This window comes from Diplotaxodon limnothrissa, linkage group LG14 (assembly GCF_057381915.1).
Source record: "Diplotaxodon limnothrissa isolate DT_005_m linkage group LG14, D_limnothrissa_male_GT1.1, whole genome shotgun sequence".
Taxonomy (NCBI): domain Eukaryota; kingdom Metazoa; phylum Chordata; class Actinopteri; order Cichliformes; family Cichlidae; genus Diplotaxodon; species Diplotaxodon limnothrissa.
Window position 1 is genome coordinate 9,617,879 of NC_140609.1, and position 17,433 is coordinate 9,635,311.

Consider the following 17,433-nt stretch of genomic DNA (forward strand, 5'->3'; position numbering starts at 1 on the left):
AATAACCTCAGCCGCCTCTATTGTGTGGTACATATCGTTTTTTGGTTTTTTTTGCCTTCCCTATGTTCCAAGAGACTATCACGATCACGTAACTTATCTGCTAACCTTGATATATCATATATTAAGTTGGTGTAGTTTGAAACAAATGGTGAATTGGTCCCTCTGGAATCTTCTCTGTAATGGTCAGCGCACCCTTTGATGCAACATTTCTATTGTCAAGTATGCATAATTCCCTTTTCTTTAAAGGTAATCCGGTGCTGTAACGACCACTGACTAGTTTGGTAGATCTTAAAGGTATATCTGAGAACTACTACTTTTTGAAGGTTCTGAATCATCTCTGATGTTGCCAGTTAATTTTGAATTACTGTGCCCACAGCTTCTCTGGTTTTAAAACCAATAGCCTGTTGACATGTCCTCCTGGCCATGATAACTTATAATGGTCCGCTGTACCAGAGGCATGTAGAAAAGTTGTCGCACCATATGCACGAGGTGTGTGTTTCATAATGGTTTCAGGGCAGTGTACCAGGGGCATGAAGAAAAGTTGTACCATATGCACGGGGAGTGTGTGTTGACATGTCCTCCTGGCCATGATAACTTAGAATGGTGCATTAAGAAAGCATAGTTTGGACAGAACAATGTCCATCATATACACTCTATATACACTATACACAACTCCAGAACTTGTGGCATATAGAACAACTTTATCATGGATTCCTGATGTCGGCCAGAAGCTGGTCAATCATTAAAGTTGTAATATATATACATACATACAGATATATATTTATATATAATGATAATGGCAATTGCCGGTGTTCATTTTTAATGGGCTAAACCTAAAATTATTCTTTTCAATGTATTTTTTTTGAAATAGGGAAAATTCTCTATCATGACTAACCTGTTGAAGTGTGTTGTAAAGCTCACGCGTGTAGTTAGGGTGTTCTAGAACATTTTAACTCTCAGAAAGAGGGTATGTGCTTACAGAGCTTTCATGTCATGCTCAGTGTTACTGACGGCCTTTAAGGAGTCTTCTTCATATAAGCTGTGTAAATTTTATGCTCATTGCCAAAATGCTCCTTTAGCAAAGACTAAGCCTTTCTGAATCCTCTGTCCAAGACAACATGGAGACAGCTGTTAAAGTTCCCTCAATCATCCTCTTGTGTACTGTTCCAGAAAATAGAAACAATCTCCAGGCTTTCTATCCTTGCTCTCACTGATGTTTGGTACTGAAGTTTGTCACTATCAAAAAAATCAATCTCCTTCAACTGTGGTTGGTATTATTGTCTTGGATTGGTAACTCAATACCTTGAGATTTGTCCTTTTGTATGCACAACTCGTATCTGTAAGGATATATTTTAACCTGCTGTCCTGTTACAAAACATGACTCCATATTTTCATCGTCAGGTACGATTCTCTAAACACAGTTTGGCTGAGGTTCCTGAATTCGCAGAAATAAAGGTGGAGTAAAAGTAATTCTGTTACTCAAGGTACAGTCTATAGAAATATACCCTCAAAGCTGCCTCAACACAATCAGCATTTCACAGTGACATGGGGAACACAGAACAGAGAGAGTGGACATGACATGAAGTGGGCATGATTGAATCTAAAGTTTATTCCACTTCAAGGAAGCTGGAGCTGAAGCGACTGCCTATGAGATACTGGTGACTGACATTTGAAAGTTATATGAAAAGCATTCATTATGCTAACTTTTTTTAAGGACCCTCTGGGTTTGAATGTGGGGCTGTTGTTCTCCCTGTGCCCTGTGGGTGTTTTTTGTGTACCTTTGTCTTTTCTCACTGTACAAAGCCATGCATATTAGATTAATCTGAACTAGCTGTTTGGTGCCTGAAACTGCTATATGAATGCCATTTCCAAGTATATGAATGAATAACAGTAATAATATATGTCAAAATTATACCAGAGATACCTTTATCACCTCTTTATGTCACGGTTTGTGGGGGGAGACTGTGTGTGGGTTTGTATAGACTACCCAAGAGCAGACAGAGGCGAGGAGGCGAAACTTGAAAGCCAAACGAACCTTTATTTGGCTAGTTGCAGGTAAAAACATGGAAACTGAGAAAAAATATGAACAACTATGAAATATGGAATAAACTGAGGGATGCTGGGAGAACTAAGACCTAGTATTATGACATAAACTGTTACAAAAAACGACCAGACATCGGGTGAAACACACATGAGTTGATCAGGGGAAGTGGAGACACATGAGGACACAGCTGACTCGAATGAAACATAATGACAACACAGGGGAGAGTAACACTGGACATGCTAACATGAGACACAGACCTTCAAAGTAAAACAAGAAACATGACAGGCACAGAGTAGACACTGAACTAAACCTAAACTCTTAACCAGAATAACACTGAAACTTATCCAAACAGGACAACTAAAGAATCAGAAAATAAACCATAATACAGAAAAAAAATACCAAAATACAAGAAATAGATCATGCTGGGTTAAAATGACCCAGAACCATGGCACTTTTACATATTCCACACACTTGTGGTATTACATTTGTCTGTTGTTGCCATATTGTCTGATTTGGAGAGGGGAATGTCATTTTGAACATTAGTGAATGAGTATTTTCAGTTTTACTTCACCAGGTGCCTCATCTGGGGAAATGGGAGAAATGTCTAAATTTGCAGCAAGCAGTGCATCCCACAGCCCCATGACCAGTTTGCAGAAAGGCCTACAAGCTCCAAAATGCTTTAGAGCTTCCATAACGCCTGAATTGTGTTCGGTAGTACGTTTAAACCAGTCTCTCTGGGTTTCCTTTTCCTCTTTGGGACTTAATATAACTGACTCGTGTGCTTCTTTGTGGTTTTAATACAGCTGAATCAATTTCCCCAGTTTGTTGCAATCTTCCCTTGCATTTTCATCCTTTTTTGTAAGCTCTTTAATTTCATATGTTAGTCCTTTTGTTTTTTTCCCCACATTTAATTTGTATTCTGTCTGAAGACTTTCAATTTTTCAAGTCAGTGCCCTTATTTCAAGCTTGATTGTCCTCCTTTCCTCTATTTTCCTCAGGCATTTCACTAGTCTCACTCATTTTGTTAGATAAACAGGGGCGATCGTGGCTCAAGAGTTGGGAGTTCGCCTTGTAATCGGAAGGTTGCCGGTTCGAGCCCCGGCTTGGACAGTCTCGGTCGTTGTGTCCTTGGGCAAGACACTTCACCTGTTGCCTACTGGTGGTGGTCAGAGGGCCCAGTGTCCGGCAGCCTCGCCTCTGTCAGTGCGCCCCAGGGTGGCTGTGGCTACAATGTAGCTTGCCATCACCAGTGTGTGAATGTGTGCGTGAATGGGTGGATGACTGGATATGTAAAGCGCTTTGGGGTCCTTAGGGACTAGTAAAAGCGCTATATAAATACAGGCCATTTACCATTTACCATAAACTGTATTCCCAGCAGCTCAAAAGCTTAACTTTCTCGGCAACGCAAATTTGCAACCCAAAAAAAGCACATCGGCCACACTGTGACAGCCCAACTACAGCAAACCAAACAGGCAAAACATTTCCCAAAAGAACAAATAGCAGCCTTTAGAAACTGTTCAAACAGAAGCAATCAACACCTTTGATGACATTGATCTGTTCATGTCACCGAGTGACTTTCCTCTGTTTTTGCACCATAGATTATTCAATAAGTTTCAGATAATCCCACGAAAAATAATCAAAAAGGCCCCAACACAACAAAACACAGAGGTGAGGTCCAGTTCAGTGAGTCGAATTAGCCAGCTATGGCTGCCTGTGCCTGAGGCTCTATCAGTCAAACAGCCACATATACCTAACATTAAGCCTAAAAAATATCCAAAGGATGAGTTATTAATTATTATTAATACATTTTTCTTTCCTCCTGTCTGTAAATATCTTCATTTCATAGCTGAAGTGGGGATTCTTTGACTGACTTGCTTGTCCTGTAAGAATCAACACTGATTTTTAGTTGTGGATTTTGTTCCTTGATCTAATCTGAGGTGTCTGACTGATGCTCAGACTGACAGTAATTGATCTGAGGCATTAGAGAATATTATAACTTTGCTCTTTTCTGCGACTGGCTGACAGATCAACAACAGTACAAGAAAGCGTAGCCCACAGACCGGTCACATCACATCTAATAGCAAACACTCCTTGCAGGTTGACCTGCCCATGGACTGCCTTTGTATTACCCTGGTTGACCATAAAATATGGATAAAGCATATAGAAGGCAGTGCACAGGGACAAAAGACATAGCCTATGTGGTTCCCGGAAGCATGGCTAAAACCTTTCATCCAGTGCACTTTGCGCAACCCCCATAAAGCTGACCCTCTGGCCTATCGGTGGCAGGAACACACAGAAACATCCATCAATCCAAAGTAATCTGCCTGTCTCTCATGCTTCAGTTTGGACCCGGTGTGGTGGTGAGACTCGGTATTAGGGTTAGTTCTAATCTGTTTTCTGTCCTCTCTGCCCTGCTCCCTCTCATTTCAGCCTTATACCCACTGAGCCTCTTGTATGGATTCCTAATGTTCCCCACTATAGATGTCCCAGTGCTCCATTTTCTTCTCTTGCAGTAGAGGTGGGCGTATCGATCCAAATATCGATAGTATTACCAACACCAGTATCGTATTGGATTGATGCTAGCGTGATAGGATCGGTACTTTGTTGATATCAGGCACACTGAATTGTGTTAAGCACATTATTTTTCTGGAAATGAAAAAAACATACCTCAAACATGCACTATGAAAAATGTCTGATCCTTTTTGTGTGACTGTCAGTTCTGTTTTATTAATAGCCCATATCAAATTTAAACAACAGGAGTTGACCCAACAAGCTTCAGAGACAGGCAAATTTAAATTCCAGGTCTCCAAAAAACCCAGTTTAAAAATAAATGGAAAGCTGAAAGATGTGTCTTTCTGTGTTAACTAATTATTGTGGAGAATAAAAATCACAGTGATTTAGTGGACACTAAAATGCATTTCCAAATTGATGATGATTCATCTCATAAATTGTGACACACTGCTCTCCCCTAAAAAAGCTGGCTTTATATGTTAAAAGTACCTGTATTAGTACCAGCAGTACTGACCCTGTATTCCCTTGGTATTGGAACGATATTAAAATTTGCAGTATCACTATTTAGCACTATCTTGCAGCCCTGAATTGCAGAGAAATGGAAGGATCCATGACTTAGAGAACACAGTAACCCAGGAGTTTTAATGAAGTTGTTTAATGTCTCAGAAACATTGTAGCTATCTGGCATGGTAGTGATGAGACCAGTCAAACACAGGAGACAAATGAAATATACAAAATAATTCATATCAGAAAATAAGCAGAGACGATTATAAAGCAAAAAAAAATATGTAAGTACAATAAATGATTAAGAAGCATACTGCTACTATTGGATAAACCCCTGAGTTTGACAAAAAAGAAGAAGAAGAAGCAGAAACCAGAAGTATATAAACAGAAAAAAAAATTAAAAGTTGGCAGTTTTCTAGAAATTAAGAAAGAGGGTGATAGAGTCTGTTGGGTGGAGTGCCTGTGTAGCAACACACAGCTGATACCAGACATGATTACACTTTCAAGTTTTAATATTTACAAAACAACAACAAAAAAGTATATTAGCAAAGTCCATGTCAGCAGAAGATATAATATTAATGATGATAGTTATAATAGTACTGATAGTAATATGAACTTAAAAACAAATTACCACAAATTTTACTCAAACAAATTCACAAATTTGAAAAGAAACTTAAGTTGTTTTAAGTCTAATACAAAAAAGAAAAGAAATCAGACAAAACATCAAACACATAAAGTGGTACCCATCACATCTTTACAGGTTGGAGCTGAGAGAGGCACCAGACTCTGAGCAAAGGAGGAGGAGGAGGGGTGAGTCGGCCGCATGTAGGCCCAGTCCCTTCCTTTTCTCCGGTGCAGTCTCCTCTCCCATCAGATACCTCACTGCAGCAGTTTATTGGCAGTCTGCTCTCATCATGCCACTGTGAGATGAAGAGGTTCCTCTGCCTCAACTAGCAACAATGTGACCATTGTCCCTCAAAATGTGTGGAAGTGATCTTATTACACTAACAATGTACTAGCCATTCAGCTAATGATTATAACCATGCTCAAAGGCAACAGGTTCGTACTGCAGTCACTGGAGTGACCTACTCCTCCCCCCCCTCAGCTCGTATCCCACACAGGCTGCAGGGGGTCACTGTCATGCAAGGCTACTAGGAACCATCAGCTTGTGTGTGATTTAGAGAAGACCCTGTAAAGACACCGAGCTTTAGGTGTCACATTGGGTTAGCTGAACTGTTTTCATTTCTCAAAGCTCAATGATTAAAAAAAGCAGCTTTTTCAAAGAAAAACATGACAGAAAAAACAAAATTAGAAGTCTGAAAGGAAGAAATGCAGTTCTCATCAGTGTAAAAGGTCCATTTCAATTCTATGTTAAAAACAACCTGTAGGTTACAAATGTTGTTGTGCTGTGGCAATTTTACAAATAAGCCCTGCTTTAAATTTGGTCCAAGTCAAACTCAGCTTTATCAGTCGAATCAAAAGGAAAGCTTGTTCTCACTAGTCTGATTTTATTCTGCATACATAAGTCTCTTTTTCCTTACATGTAGTCATTCCTTGATTTCAAGGCTGATTTTCTATGTTGCTTAAACACGATTGCCATCTCTTTGTTACAATCACCAAACCGAGCTTCAACAGATCACATTACTCCCACTGATATTTTTCTGAAACGACAAACACGTAGAGTTTATTTCAGCCGATCACTTCCTCAGCTGATGTGTGATTGGTGGGACTTCTTTGTCCCAAGTTTACCTCTTCCTCCTTCTAAAACACATAGAAAGTAATCTTGTTTTTTTTTTCAACCTACTTTGATTATTATCTTTTTATTTCTTACCTCTTCCCTCTACCTCCCTCCCCACGCCCCACCTCCTGTTATTTACAAGACCTGGAACTTCCAGGAGTTCTGGTCTTTGTAGTCCAGACAGTCAGCGGCATTGAAATTGAGCTTCCAGGCAGTTTGGTCTTTGTAGTCTAGACAGTCGACGGCTCCAAAGCCCAGTGAGGCGGCTGTGTAGCCCTGGGAGGACAGTGAGGCTGGGGACTGGCTTAGGGGCCCGCCCATAGAGGAGGCTGTGATAGGGCTCAGGGCCCCTCCGGTCCCCGACAGCTGTGGGTGCATTGGAGACAGGTAGGAGCTACAGTCCAGGCCAGTGAAGTAGGAGGAGGAGCCTGCGTAGCTCTGGCTGTAGGCTGGGGCCTGGGTGTAGGTCATGGGGTAGGTGGTGGTACGCTGCATGCACGGGGTGGTGGAAGCAGACAGGGGGTCTGGCAGCGGAGAGATCGAGGCTGGGCTCCAGATGGACACTGTGGCACTAGCAGAGCTGGAACTGGGGGTGATGGCGGTGCCTGGAGGAGGGGGAGGAGGGCTGTAGGGACCGTTGGTGGGGTTGGCACTGGCCTCGGTGTTGGCCTCACGAGCAGGGGATGCCTTCTTTTTAGGGGGCCGTGGTTTGGACTGGCCTGTGCTCTGTTGCTGCTGCTGGCGGCACTTGGCACGACGGTTTTTGAACCAGACCTTTGGGAACAGGAGCATCAGAGAGAAGATATCTAAGTATCACTATTTCACAATCAAAGCAGCTGATAAAAAACATTAAAGATGTACAAGCTGCTTTCATAAGAACTCAACAAACCCTCACTTTCTTTCTGTATGTGTGTCTCTGTGACATACGCGCACACAGGTGTTTTGCCCTGCCAATATAGGAAAATATATATGATTATAATTTTCAGTGTAATGTGTTACCTGGACTCTGGACTCAGGCAGGTTGATCTTGAGTGCCACTTCCTCCCTCATGAAGATGTCTGGGTAGCGTGTTTTGGCAAAAAGAGCCTCCAGGATGTCCAGCTGCGCACGCGTGAAAGTCGTGCGCTCCCGACGCTGTTTGCGTGGGGTGCCTACAAAAAATATTATTATTATTATTATTATTATTATTATTATTATTATTATTATTATTATTATTGCCACGTTAAAATCTACGTTGAGTTTATACCTGAAGAATTCCGCAGAAAAATTATTGGACCATGTAAGGCCATGTATCAACGTTGGTGTGCATTTATTACATTTAAAAAATGATTGAACTGATGAATGAAAATAATATGAAATTCAAATCTATATATAAACCACTTCAATAAAAACGCTGGAACAAATAAACGAATTCCGATTTTTCTCTTGAATTCGCAGCATACACTTTAAATACATAAGCACTGTTGCGGCTTCGTTTCACATTTTATACGCTGCTGTGGATATTTGTAGACAAACAAATAGTGGCGAGTCTCCGTAGCTCAATCTTTTATGTGGCGTTCAGGAAAGAAACAAACGTGTGCGGGATTGAAACGTTTTTATAGGACCGAATAAGCGGATCCAGCAGGCCTGATGTTTTTCTTTCTTTTTTAATATTTCTGACTGGAAAAAAAAGAAAGACCGAAACGAAATGAATATCCACATCGGGGATTATGACTTTTAAAAACGTAAACTTTGGGCCGAGCTCGACAACACGCCTTCTGCCGTCGTTTCAAACTATCCTCTGAGCTGTGGCAGATGCTGATCGCTGCATATCGGCCTTTATAAACAACCTCAGTGTTCATTCATGAAAAAATATATATTATTAATGCACCAATATGAAATACAATGACTGTCCTTTTTGTAAATAGGTTACACTGTAAGCGCAACAGATTGGAGTTAGTTTTAATTCCGTGTGAGAACAGGCGGCCTTTCTCTTCTCACACATTTTCATTGTTTTTTGACTCTATAATCCTCTGAATTTATAGGTCAAGTGAACACATGTTCTGATACACGGAGCAGACACTTAGGTTCATAATCATAAATATAACCGTACAGATAAATTTTCAAATATATTATTCAAATTGAGTCTTTTTTTTTTCTTTACCGTTTTTCTGCGCGATATAAGCAATAAATACATAACGAATATTTCACTTAATTCCATCATTTCCCTTGTTTTATTTTATTTGTTTACTTAATATAAAGGCGATTAAAGAAACTACAGGTTTACACAGATTAAAAACACACAGAAGTCAAAGGCCAGTACTTACTGGGATATCCAACGGCGGCGGTGTGGAGCAGATCCATGCCCGGGCCGGACAGCGTTAACCCGTTCACGGCGTAATGGGGTTGCTTAATGTAGGACATCATGCCTCCTGCCGGCTTTAAAACACTCTCTCACTCGCTCTCTCCTTCTCTCAGACCGGGGGCCGGGTCTCCTAACTAGTCTCCAGGGGGTGTATCTCTCTCTCTCTCTCTTTCTCTCTCTCTCTCTCTCTTTCCCTCTCCCTCCTCTCTCTCTCTCTCTCTATTTTCCTTCTAACTGCCTTTAACGGTGTTTGTTCCTTTTCCTGGGATGTTTGGCCTTAGGTTGTTTTGTTTTTTTAATTGTCCATTGACTGCCTTCTCCTCAACTATTTTTATACGTTACTCTGACTTACTGCCTTCCAGCCAGGCACCTTTGGCCAAGCCCCTTTACGTTTGTTTCCATCTGACGCGTAAAACCACGGCGCTTTTAAGGATTTGGTGTTTGTTCAATGCTTCTAGTCAAAAAAAGAAAGACTACCTCAACTGAAGTCGGCCCGGTGCGACAAGTCAATACACCACACTGAAAACAGCACAGTTCGCTAATCGAGGCCGGTTAGAATCTCCATCAGAGCCGTGCGTAATTGCAGTGCGCACATATAACGTGGCCGGGTGAAAGATGGCAAAAAGCAGCGGCAGCAGCGGCAGCAGCGGCAGCTCCACAGCAGTTTGGTGCCTGCGGTCTGACGGGTGTTGAAAAATTGTAAGGCGGGTGGGGGGCCTCTCTGTCCCTGGTCGTCCCTGAGAAGAAGAGGATGCTGATCTGCAGGGCGGACAAGTGAGGAGAGCGAGAAGAGACTGGCTAATTAGAAGTAACTTCTTATCCAAGTAGACACCCAGAGCCCTCCCTCCTTCTCTCTCTCCCTCTCTCTCTCTGCGCACACGCCCACGCGCATCTACATATTGTTCATTATTCATTCAAGTTGTCTTTCAATAGAGGATAATATATGGTCTTTTTAATGTCCCTATTTGATCTAAATGTCGCCGCAGCAACAAAGAAGACTTGTTGATATGCAGGCAGTAAACACAAACATCGAAAAAGTATTATAAAACACACACCGCGCGCGCGCAAACACAAATTTTTAACAATTTTCGTTTTTATAGCCACTTGCCAAGCTTAAAACAGTCGTCCCAGCAACAAGCATAGGTGTCCGGAGACATTGTCAAGATATCTTTTTTTTTTTTTTATTTGAATTAATTCTTTTTAAAAAAATTTAATATATTGTTCTAAAGTATTTTTGAAATTGGCCTCCCTAAAATAATTGGACAACTGAGTGTGGAGGCAGAGGTAGAGCAGCTGAGGCGGAGAAGGGGGGTACAGGCCGGATTAAAAGTAGCACAAAGACCGCGTTGTTCTGCTATTAAATCCCCTTCTGATCCCCAACATGCTGCCTCCGGACCAATTATCCATTCATTCACTTAATCAATAATAATAATAATAATAATAATAATAATAATAATAATAATAATCTGAAACTAGTTTTATTTGATTTGTCAGGCCCTGGTCTGATTATATACCTAAATTCTAAATGTGTTATAAGTATCTGATAAAGATGTTTTATTGCAAAGTCCGACGTTATTTCGTTATCTTATAATTTTGTACGCACTATTATTACAGAAGGTTGTTTGTTTTTTTGTTTCCGTTACCCTTTGTTTATTTTGTCAGTCCTGGTGTTGTATTTATTATCGCTGAGCTTTGTGTATGCGTTGTGTCTCCTCCCGGGGCTAGTTTGGCCTGTGCCATCCTCTACAGCGAGACAATTTCACAGTGTCCAAAGCCGATTCTCTGCGCTTGTTAATTGAATCGGATTTCTTATAGTTTAAAATCCACACACACACATACACACACATGTAGCTACAGCCCAAACTGTATAAGGGGTTTATCTAGCTCTGTAAAGCCAAAGCAGGAGATATAAAGACACACACAGAGCCACAGAGAGTATTTTACCGGCGTGTTTGAGCGTTTCCAAATCTCAGAATAAAATGTCTTCACCTGCTGAGGTGTGTGTGGTGGTCTCAGTGTGTGGGAGGCCTTCCAGTGTGCGCGCTGTTCACGGTTTGGATACGGTGGACTCTTCAGTTGCTTACCGCATCCAGGTACGCCTGTGTGTTTGTTGGTATGTCTAGCTGTTATTGTCAGTTGTTGTTGGGTAGTTTATACACAGCTAACTGCTAGCAGGATAGCTAATTGAGCTAACTGTGGGGAGTCCGAGGACAAGACTGTCTCGAGACCTCCAGCTGACATGAAAAAAAAAAAACGGCGGGAATAGCGAGACCTCAGATGCGCGTCAGGGCGCGAGCGCGGTAGTGCTGTGCACGCGCATTCTCCTAGCACCTGCCCTCAGAGTCTTAAGTACATTTTTTAACATGTTTTATGTTATAAGCTAACAGAAAATACATTGTTTTCTTACTTTTTATGTTAAAAATGTTTTTTTGTTATGAGCAGTAGAATTTGATAAGCTTATAGTAGAAAAAATAACTTCATTTAATCAGTAGTTTCTCAGTTGACAATATACGCGAGCATATTAAACAAAAGCATAAATAGCCTGTATTGTGTGCTAATTATAAATGACACATTTGTATTTGGGACTGTATTAGGCTATAAAGTATAGTTGTAAAATATTAGTATATAGTTATTTTTAGTTATTGTACATGTATTTTGAAATGGAAAAGCTGTTCTAAATTAGACTCTTAGGTTCCTAATAAGATAATAAAATATAGGATTTTTTTTTTTAAATCGTCATTAGGTTGTAGCCTAAATGCTGCACCAGATTTAAAGAAAAAAAGTCCCAAAACTGCCGCATCCATTGTTTTAGAAAACAAGACAAGCATTATGAAAGCATTAAGAAGTTGACTCATTTATTCAGAATTATTTAGTACAGTCACTATTTTTGTCCTCCAAGTTATTTTCTTTGTGATTTTTACTCTTTAAATTGTGCTCTTGAATGTGCATAAAAAGATAAGCCCTCCCGAAGATACAGGGCTAGGTACCAGTCTAAATATTAATGCTCTTATTCAAAGCAGCAGATTTTACTGTTGCATGACAAGTAATGTTTTCTGGGTTGTTTGTTTTGGAAATTGTTCCGTGATGCTTGTGGTTTGGACGCACTAGGACCCAGAGTAGAAGCAAATTAAGGGCAACCATCACATAAGAGGCTTAGTGCATCTAATCTATACTCCCACAGACAAACACCTACACACACACACACACACACACACACACAGCAGGGCACAGCATTTCGTAAACATCCCATTTTGAAACAAGCACGCATACATGTCCCACAGGCAAACACTGCCATTGTATTTTCATTTAGTTTTCATTTTCTCCAAACTCTTTTATTCCCCTTGTTGACCTTAACTGCCATCCCACTTTGTTAGAGAACATTTGCCCATATGCTCCACTATTTCTCTCATCCCTTTTTCATTAGCGAACGCCCTTCAATAAACTAAGAAGCTGAGAGCAAACTCATCCATTCTGGACAGCTATAGTTAAAAAAAAAGAAAGAAAAATACTCAGATATGAAATCCTCCTCATCTGTATGCTCAGCGCTGCTCAGATGGATGTCTGAATGTTTTAATTCCAAAGGATAAAAAAAGGATTTCAAACTGGAATTGAAATGAAGTTTCACTCAGTCATTGCTCATGAAATGTTCCCGAGGCTTTTTTACTGACAGAAAATTTACTTTATTTTGCAGCTAGCCCTTTTTTCTGAATCCTCCCATGCTAAAACGGCTCAAAGACAACTTTCTCTTCTGTTTACTACCAATCCTTTACTTTGTGTGTGTGTGTGTGTGTGTGTGTGTGTGTGTGTGTGTGTGTGTGTGTGTGTGTGTGTGTGTGTGTGTGTGTGTGTGTGTGTGTGTTTGGGAATGATGGAGATGAAAAAAGCTGTTTTTGTGCCATTTGCAACACGACAAAGACCAAAAACCATTAAATTCAAAAAGGCCTAAAACACACATACACATACATGCACAAACCCTCCACACACACACACACATTTCCCCCAGCTGTTAAATACTCTGACATCATATTGTTCGATACACAGCGTATTTTTGTATGTCTGTGTACACTCTGTGTGCTTATAGTGTGCATGTGTGTGTGTGTGAGACAGTTACACACACATACACACACGCGCACAGAGTTCAGCCGATTTATCATAATATGCTTTATCTGAAAAGTAAGTATCTTACCTCGGGATAAAGGGAGGAAAGAGGGGTTTGTGGCCAGATTGACAGAGGAAGGGTGGATGGAGAGAACTGAGCGCTCACTGCACTGGAACGGAGAGCCTGGACCTTAACTTCTGTGGCTGGATTGATCGGTTTTGATAAGGTAAACGAACATTATAGGAAGTTGCTGTTGTGAGAGAGAAAAGGCCACAGTGGTGTTTGTGTGTGAGTGAGGGTGAGACCGGCCAGGCTGACACAAACGAGAAGGTAAGAATGCGACAGTTACCGTGAGTGACTGGCGGACGACAAAAGTCTATAACTGGAGGAAACTGGGCGGAAAGTTAGGGCGGATGGGGTGGAGAAGAAGGAAGAAAGGAAGACTTGACTAGAGTGATGATAAAACAGGGCAGAAAAAAGTGGAAGAACAGAGAGAGAGAGAGAGGCAGATGGAGGGGGAGCATGGGAGGGGCGTTGTGACAGACCCAGTCTGAGCTTTCTCAGGGTCCCGCTGTCAGCGCTGTGCCGCCTCTCATGTTTTTCAGTATACAAGTTGGCCTATTCATATAGAAAGTCATTCACAGACGACACATGTTCATACTACATCTGTTGTAGGAGTTTGTATGTAGCTATGAATGCTGTTGTTGGAGGGTATGTATCGAGGTCAGTGTTAACTCCTCATTTAACTCGTGTAAGGATTACTCTGCGTGAGCCCAGGTCAGACCATGTGTCTCTCTCTCTGATAGTGCTTACATTTCATATATGTACAGTTGTGTGTAGGTTACAATGAATAGTCCTGCTGTTACAATGTTTCTGCACACTGTTAGTGTATACGTATGCATATGCGTGGGCTTGCGTGAGCGCGTCCTTTGAGAAGGATTTGGGTTACCAGCAGTCTGTCATGGATCTAGGCTGTTAACACTTATACAATGCGATGCATATATAAACATATACTCAACAAATATAGACCAGGGCTGGATACTTAATTTACTTGCACCTTGGTGGCTATGTATATATGGATACAAACAAGCTACTTTAAAGAATCTCTAACAAATTTGATGCAGCTAAAACTTCAGTCATATTTATACTTGGTGGTCTCTTTGGTGATATATTGCATGTTTGGAAACCTCTGAAAAATGGTTTCACATGAATTTTTTATGGTAAATACAGCCTGGAAGAAACTAATGCTTTGTTATTTATATTTATGACATTTTAAAAAAGAAATACAAACCTATTTCCGTGATTCTAAAACGCCTTTTCTTCACACTATCAGCTTTTATCAACTGCAACCAAAGACTTTTTTTCACATTTTTTCCATGTTTATGATACAGTCACATGAGGCCCCGTCCTTGAATAGAGTCGTGGCTATCAGGCTGATGAATGATATTAGTGAATGTTTTAATTAACCCCTGAATGCCTAGTGTAAACTAGTGTGACTGGTGTAAACTTATATAAACTTCAATAAATTACACAATAGATTTCTAAGCAATAAAATGCACTCACTCCCCCACCCAAAAAAAACAAACAAATAAATAATTCTTTACATCCTGCAGCAAATAGAATAAAAGTGAAAACTCATGCACTTATGCAAATTAATATTGCTGTATAATTAATATTATAATTTTAAAATTTTTATTTTCAGTTTCAGGGTTCAGCTTTTAAAGTGTTAAGGTGTTGGTTTTATTACCATGCGTGTTATGTGGACAGTTGTTTTATGAGATGAGATTAATGTAATTATACATAATGTATGATATGCGTGACGTCAGTCGTTGCAGGATGCAGTTCTGCTGAGTTTTTTTTTTTCTTAAAGAAGCTGTGCTGCACTCCAGCCTCCTTTGGGTCCCATGTGGAGGCACAAAGTGTGTGTATGACAGAAGAAGGAGGATCAGTCTGACTATGAGTTCATCTGTAAATGATGTCTGGCCAGCATCTTGATCAATTTCACAGACTGCAGACCCCCTGATGCGTGCATGTGTGTGTCCTGCTGTCTTCTCTGGTAGACAGATCTCTAATCAACTGCAGACAGCAGCAGGTGGTGTGTGTGTGTGTGTGTGTGTGTGTGTGCAATACCAGTCATCATTTAACCCCCTCCCTATCACTGTCTGAGGTTTTAGGGTGTTAACACCTGTTCATACCGTCATACTCATACACTTGTAGCTGAGAAACTGCATACCAAAATATCACCAAACAATGTCAAAATATTCACTTTTAATACTGGAAGTGAATACAAATTCAGTAAATGCAATAAAAAGAAAAAAAAAGTACACACACTCACACACACATATGCCCGAAATTCTGACTTGAACTAATTTAATTACATGTAAATTGTTCATTGAATTTTTCTATGCAAGTGCAATTTAAATTGCTACATTTAACAGGATCTGGTCCAATAAAATTATACCTGATTGTTATACTTTTTGTACTTATTTAAATAAATAAACCTTTGATTTTTATACATTTCAGATGCGTTTCATCCAAAATTCTGGCTTCATTTTAATTGTGGTTGAAGAAAAGGTAGATAATGATCATTCAAAATACAAGTTATGTTATGGAATAAACGGAGTTCATAATGTTGACTGATTATTTGAGGTAACCTTTATAGCAAACCAAATATCCACCGGACCAGATGGGGTAACCGCAAAGGTCCTAAAAGAGTGTGCAGACCAGCTGGCTGGGGTCTTCACTAAGATCTTCAACACTTCACTGTCCCAGTCCTGCATCCCGCCGTGCCTAAAGTCAGCCACAATTGTCCCACTGCCAAAGCGTACTAACATTAGCAGCCTCAACGACTACCGACCAGTTGCTCTAACACCTGTTATAATGAAGTGCTTTGAGAAACTGGTCCGACGTCACATCATGTCCTGCCTGCCACCCACACTCGACCCGCTCCAGTTTGCATACAGAGCTAACAGATCAACTGAAGATGCCATTGCTACAACGCTCCACACCACCATCTCTCACCTGGAAGTGCAGGGCCGTTACGCCAGGCTGCTCTTTGTTGACTTTAGCTCTGCTTTCAATACGATACTCCCGGACAGACTAATAGATAAACTGCTGGAAATTGGACTTCCTTCCACCACCTGCCGCTGGATCAGAGACTTCCTCTCAGACCGTGTACAGAGAGTTAGAGTGGGGCCTCATCTTTCCTCAGCCCTCAGCCTCAACACCGGCTCTCCACAAGGCTGTGTACTGAGTCCCCTACTGTACACTCTGTACACACATGACTGTGTTAGTTCCCACCCAGACAACACAGTCATCAAGTTTGCAGATGATACCACTGTGGTGGGGCTCATCTCAGGGGGAGATGAGACGGCGTACAGAGCTGAAGTTCAGAGGCTGTCAGATTGGTGTGCAGACAACAACCTGGACCTCAATACCACCAAAACAAAAGAACTGGTAGTTGACTTCAGAAGGAGGAAGTCCGAGCTGCAGCCTGTCAGCATCAACGGGGAGTGCGTGGAAAGGGTCTCCAGTTTCAAGTTTCTGGGTGTGCACATAGACACAGACCTCCAATGGAGCTCTAACACCTCTGCGGTTTTAAAGAAGGCCCAACAGCGTCTCCACTTTCTGAGAATCCTCAGAAAAATGGACCTGAAGAAGGAGCTGCTGACCGTCTTCTACCGCTGCTCCATTGAAAGTGTGCTGACATATTGCATCGGTGTGTGGTTCTCCAGCTGCACCACAGCACACAGAAAGGCACTCCAGAGGGTCATCAACATGGCCCAAAAAATCATTGGACATCCTCTTCCCTCCCTGAAGGACCTGTACAGCACTCGCTGTCTCAAGAGGGCACGCAGCATCCTACGGGACTGCACACACCCAGGACACCGGGTGTTTAAGCTGCTGCCGTCTGGCAGGAGGTTCAGGCTGCTGAGGTCCCGAACAAATAGACTCAAGGACAGCTTTTACAACAGGGCAATAGCCCTGATCAATGTAAATAGCTGACCTGACTGGATACCTCCCTGGACTTTTTAGGGGGAGGTAACAATGTTTAAAACGATAACAATAATATTTATATTTATAACAAGGTGCAATAATAATTAATGTGCAATAATAACAGTGTGCAATACACATACACTTATTCTTCTTTTTTATACTAAGTTAATATACTGTGTTGTGTTGTTTGTTACGTT

General features: G+C 41.1%; 1 protein-coding gene across 3 annotated transcripts; it reads right to left on the reverse strand.

The window, feature by feature from the left end:
- Nucleotides 1-6,932: 6,932 nt before the first annotated feature.
- LOC146618371 (homeobox protein otx5-like) lies at nt 6,933-9,203 on the reverse strand. Of its 3 annotated transcripts, none has more exons than XM_085370271.1 (3): nt 9,104-9,203; nt 7,797-7,948; nt 6,933-7,571 (listed from the first exon to the last, which is right to left on the reverse strand). In XM_085370271.1, the coding sequence occupies exons 1-3, from the start codon at nt 9,201-9,203 to the stop codon at nt 6,933-6,935; spliced, it is 891 nt and encodes a 296-aa protein (XP_085226397.1). The 3 variants fall into 3 exon arrangements, with proteins under 3 accessions (XP_085226397.1, XP_085226396.1, XP_085226394.1); XM_085370270.1 differs by having other exon boundaries at nt 7,797-7,957; nt 9,101-9,203; XM_085370268.1 differs by having other exon boundaries at nt 9,077-9,203.
- Between the last annotated feature and the right edge of the window lie 8,230 nt (nt 9,204-17,433).

Coding starts and splice junctions, on each gene's coding strand:
- LOC146618371 (XM_085370268.1), bottom strand. CDS start 9,203: ATGATGTCCTACATTAAGCAACCCCATTACGCCGTGAACGGGTTAACG. Junction 7,949..9,076: donor CTGGCCTTTGACTTCTGTGT/GTTTTTAATCTG, acceptor TATTTTTTGTAG/GCACCCCACGCAAACAGCGT. Junction 7,572..7,796: donor TGCCTGAGTCCAGAGTCCAG/GTAACACATTAC, acceptor CTGTTCCCAAAG/GTCTGGTTCAAAAACCGTCG.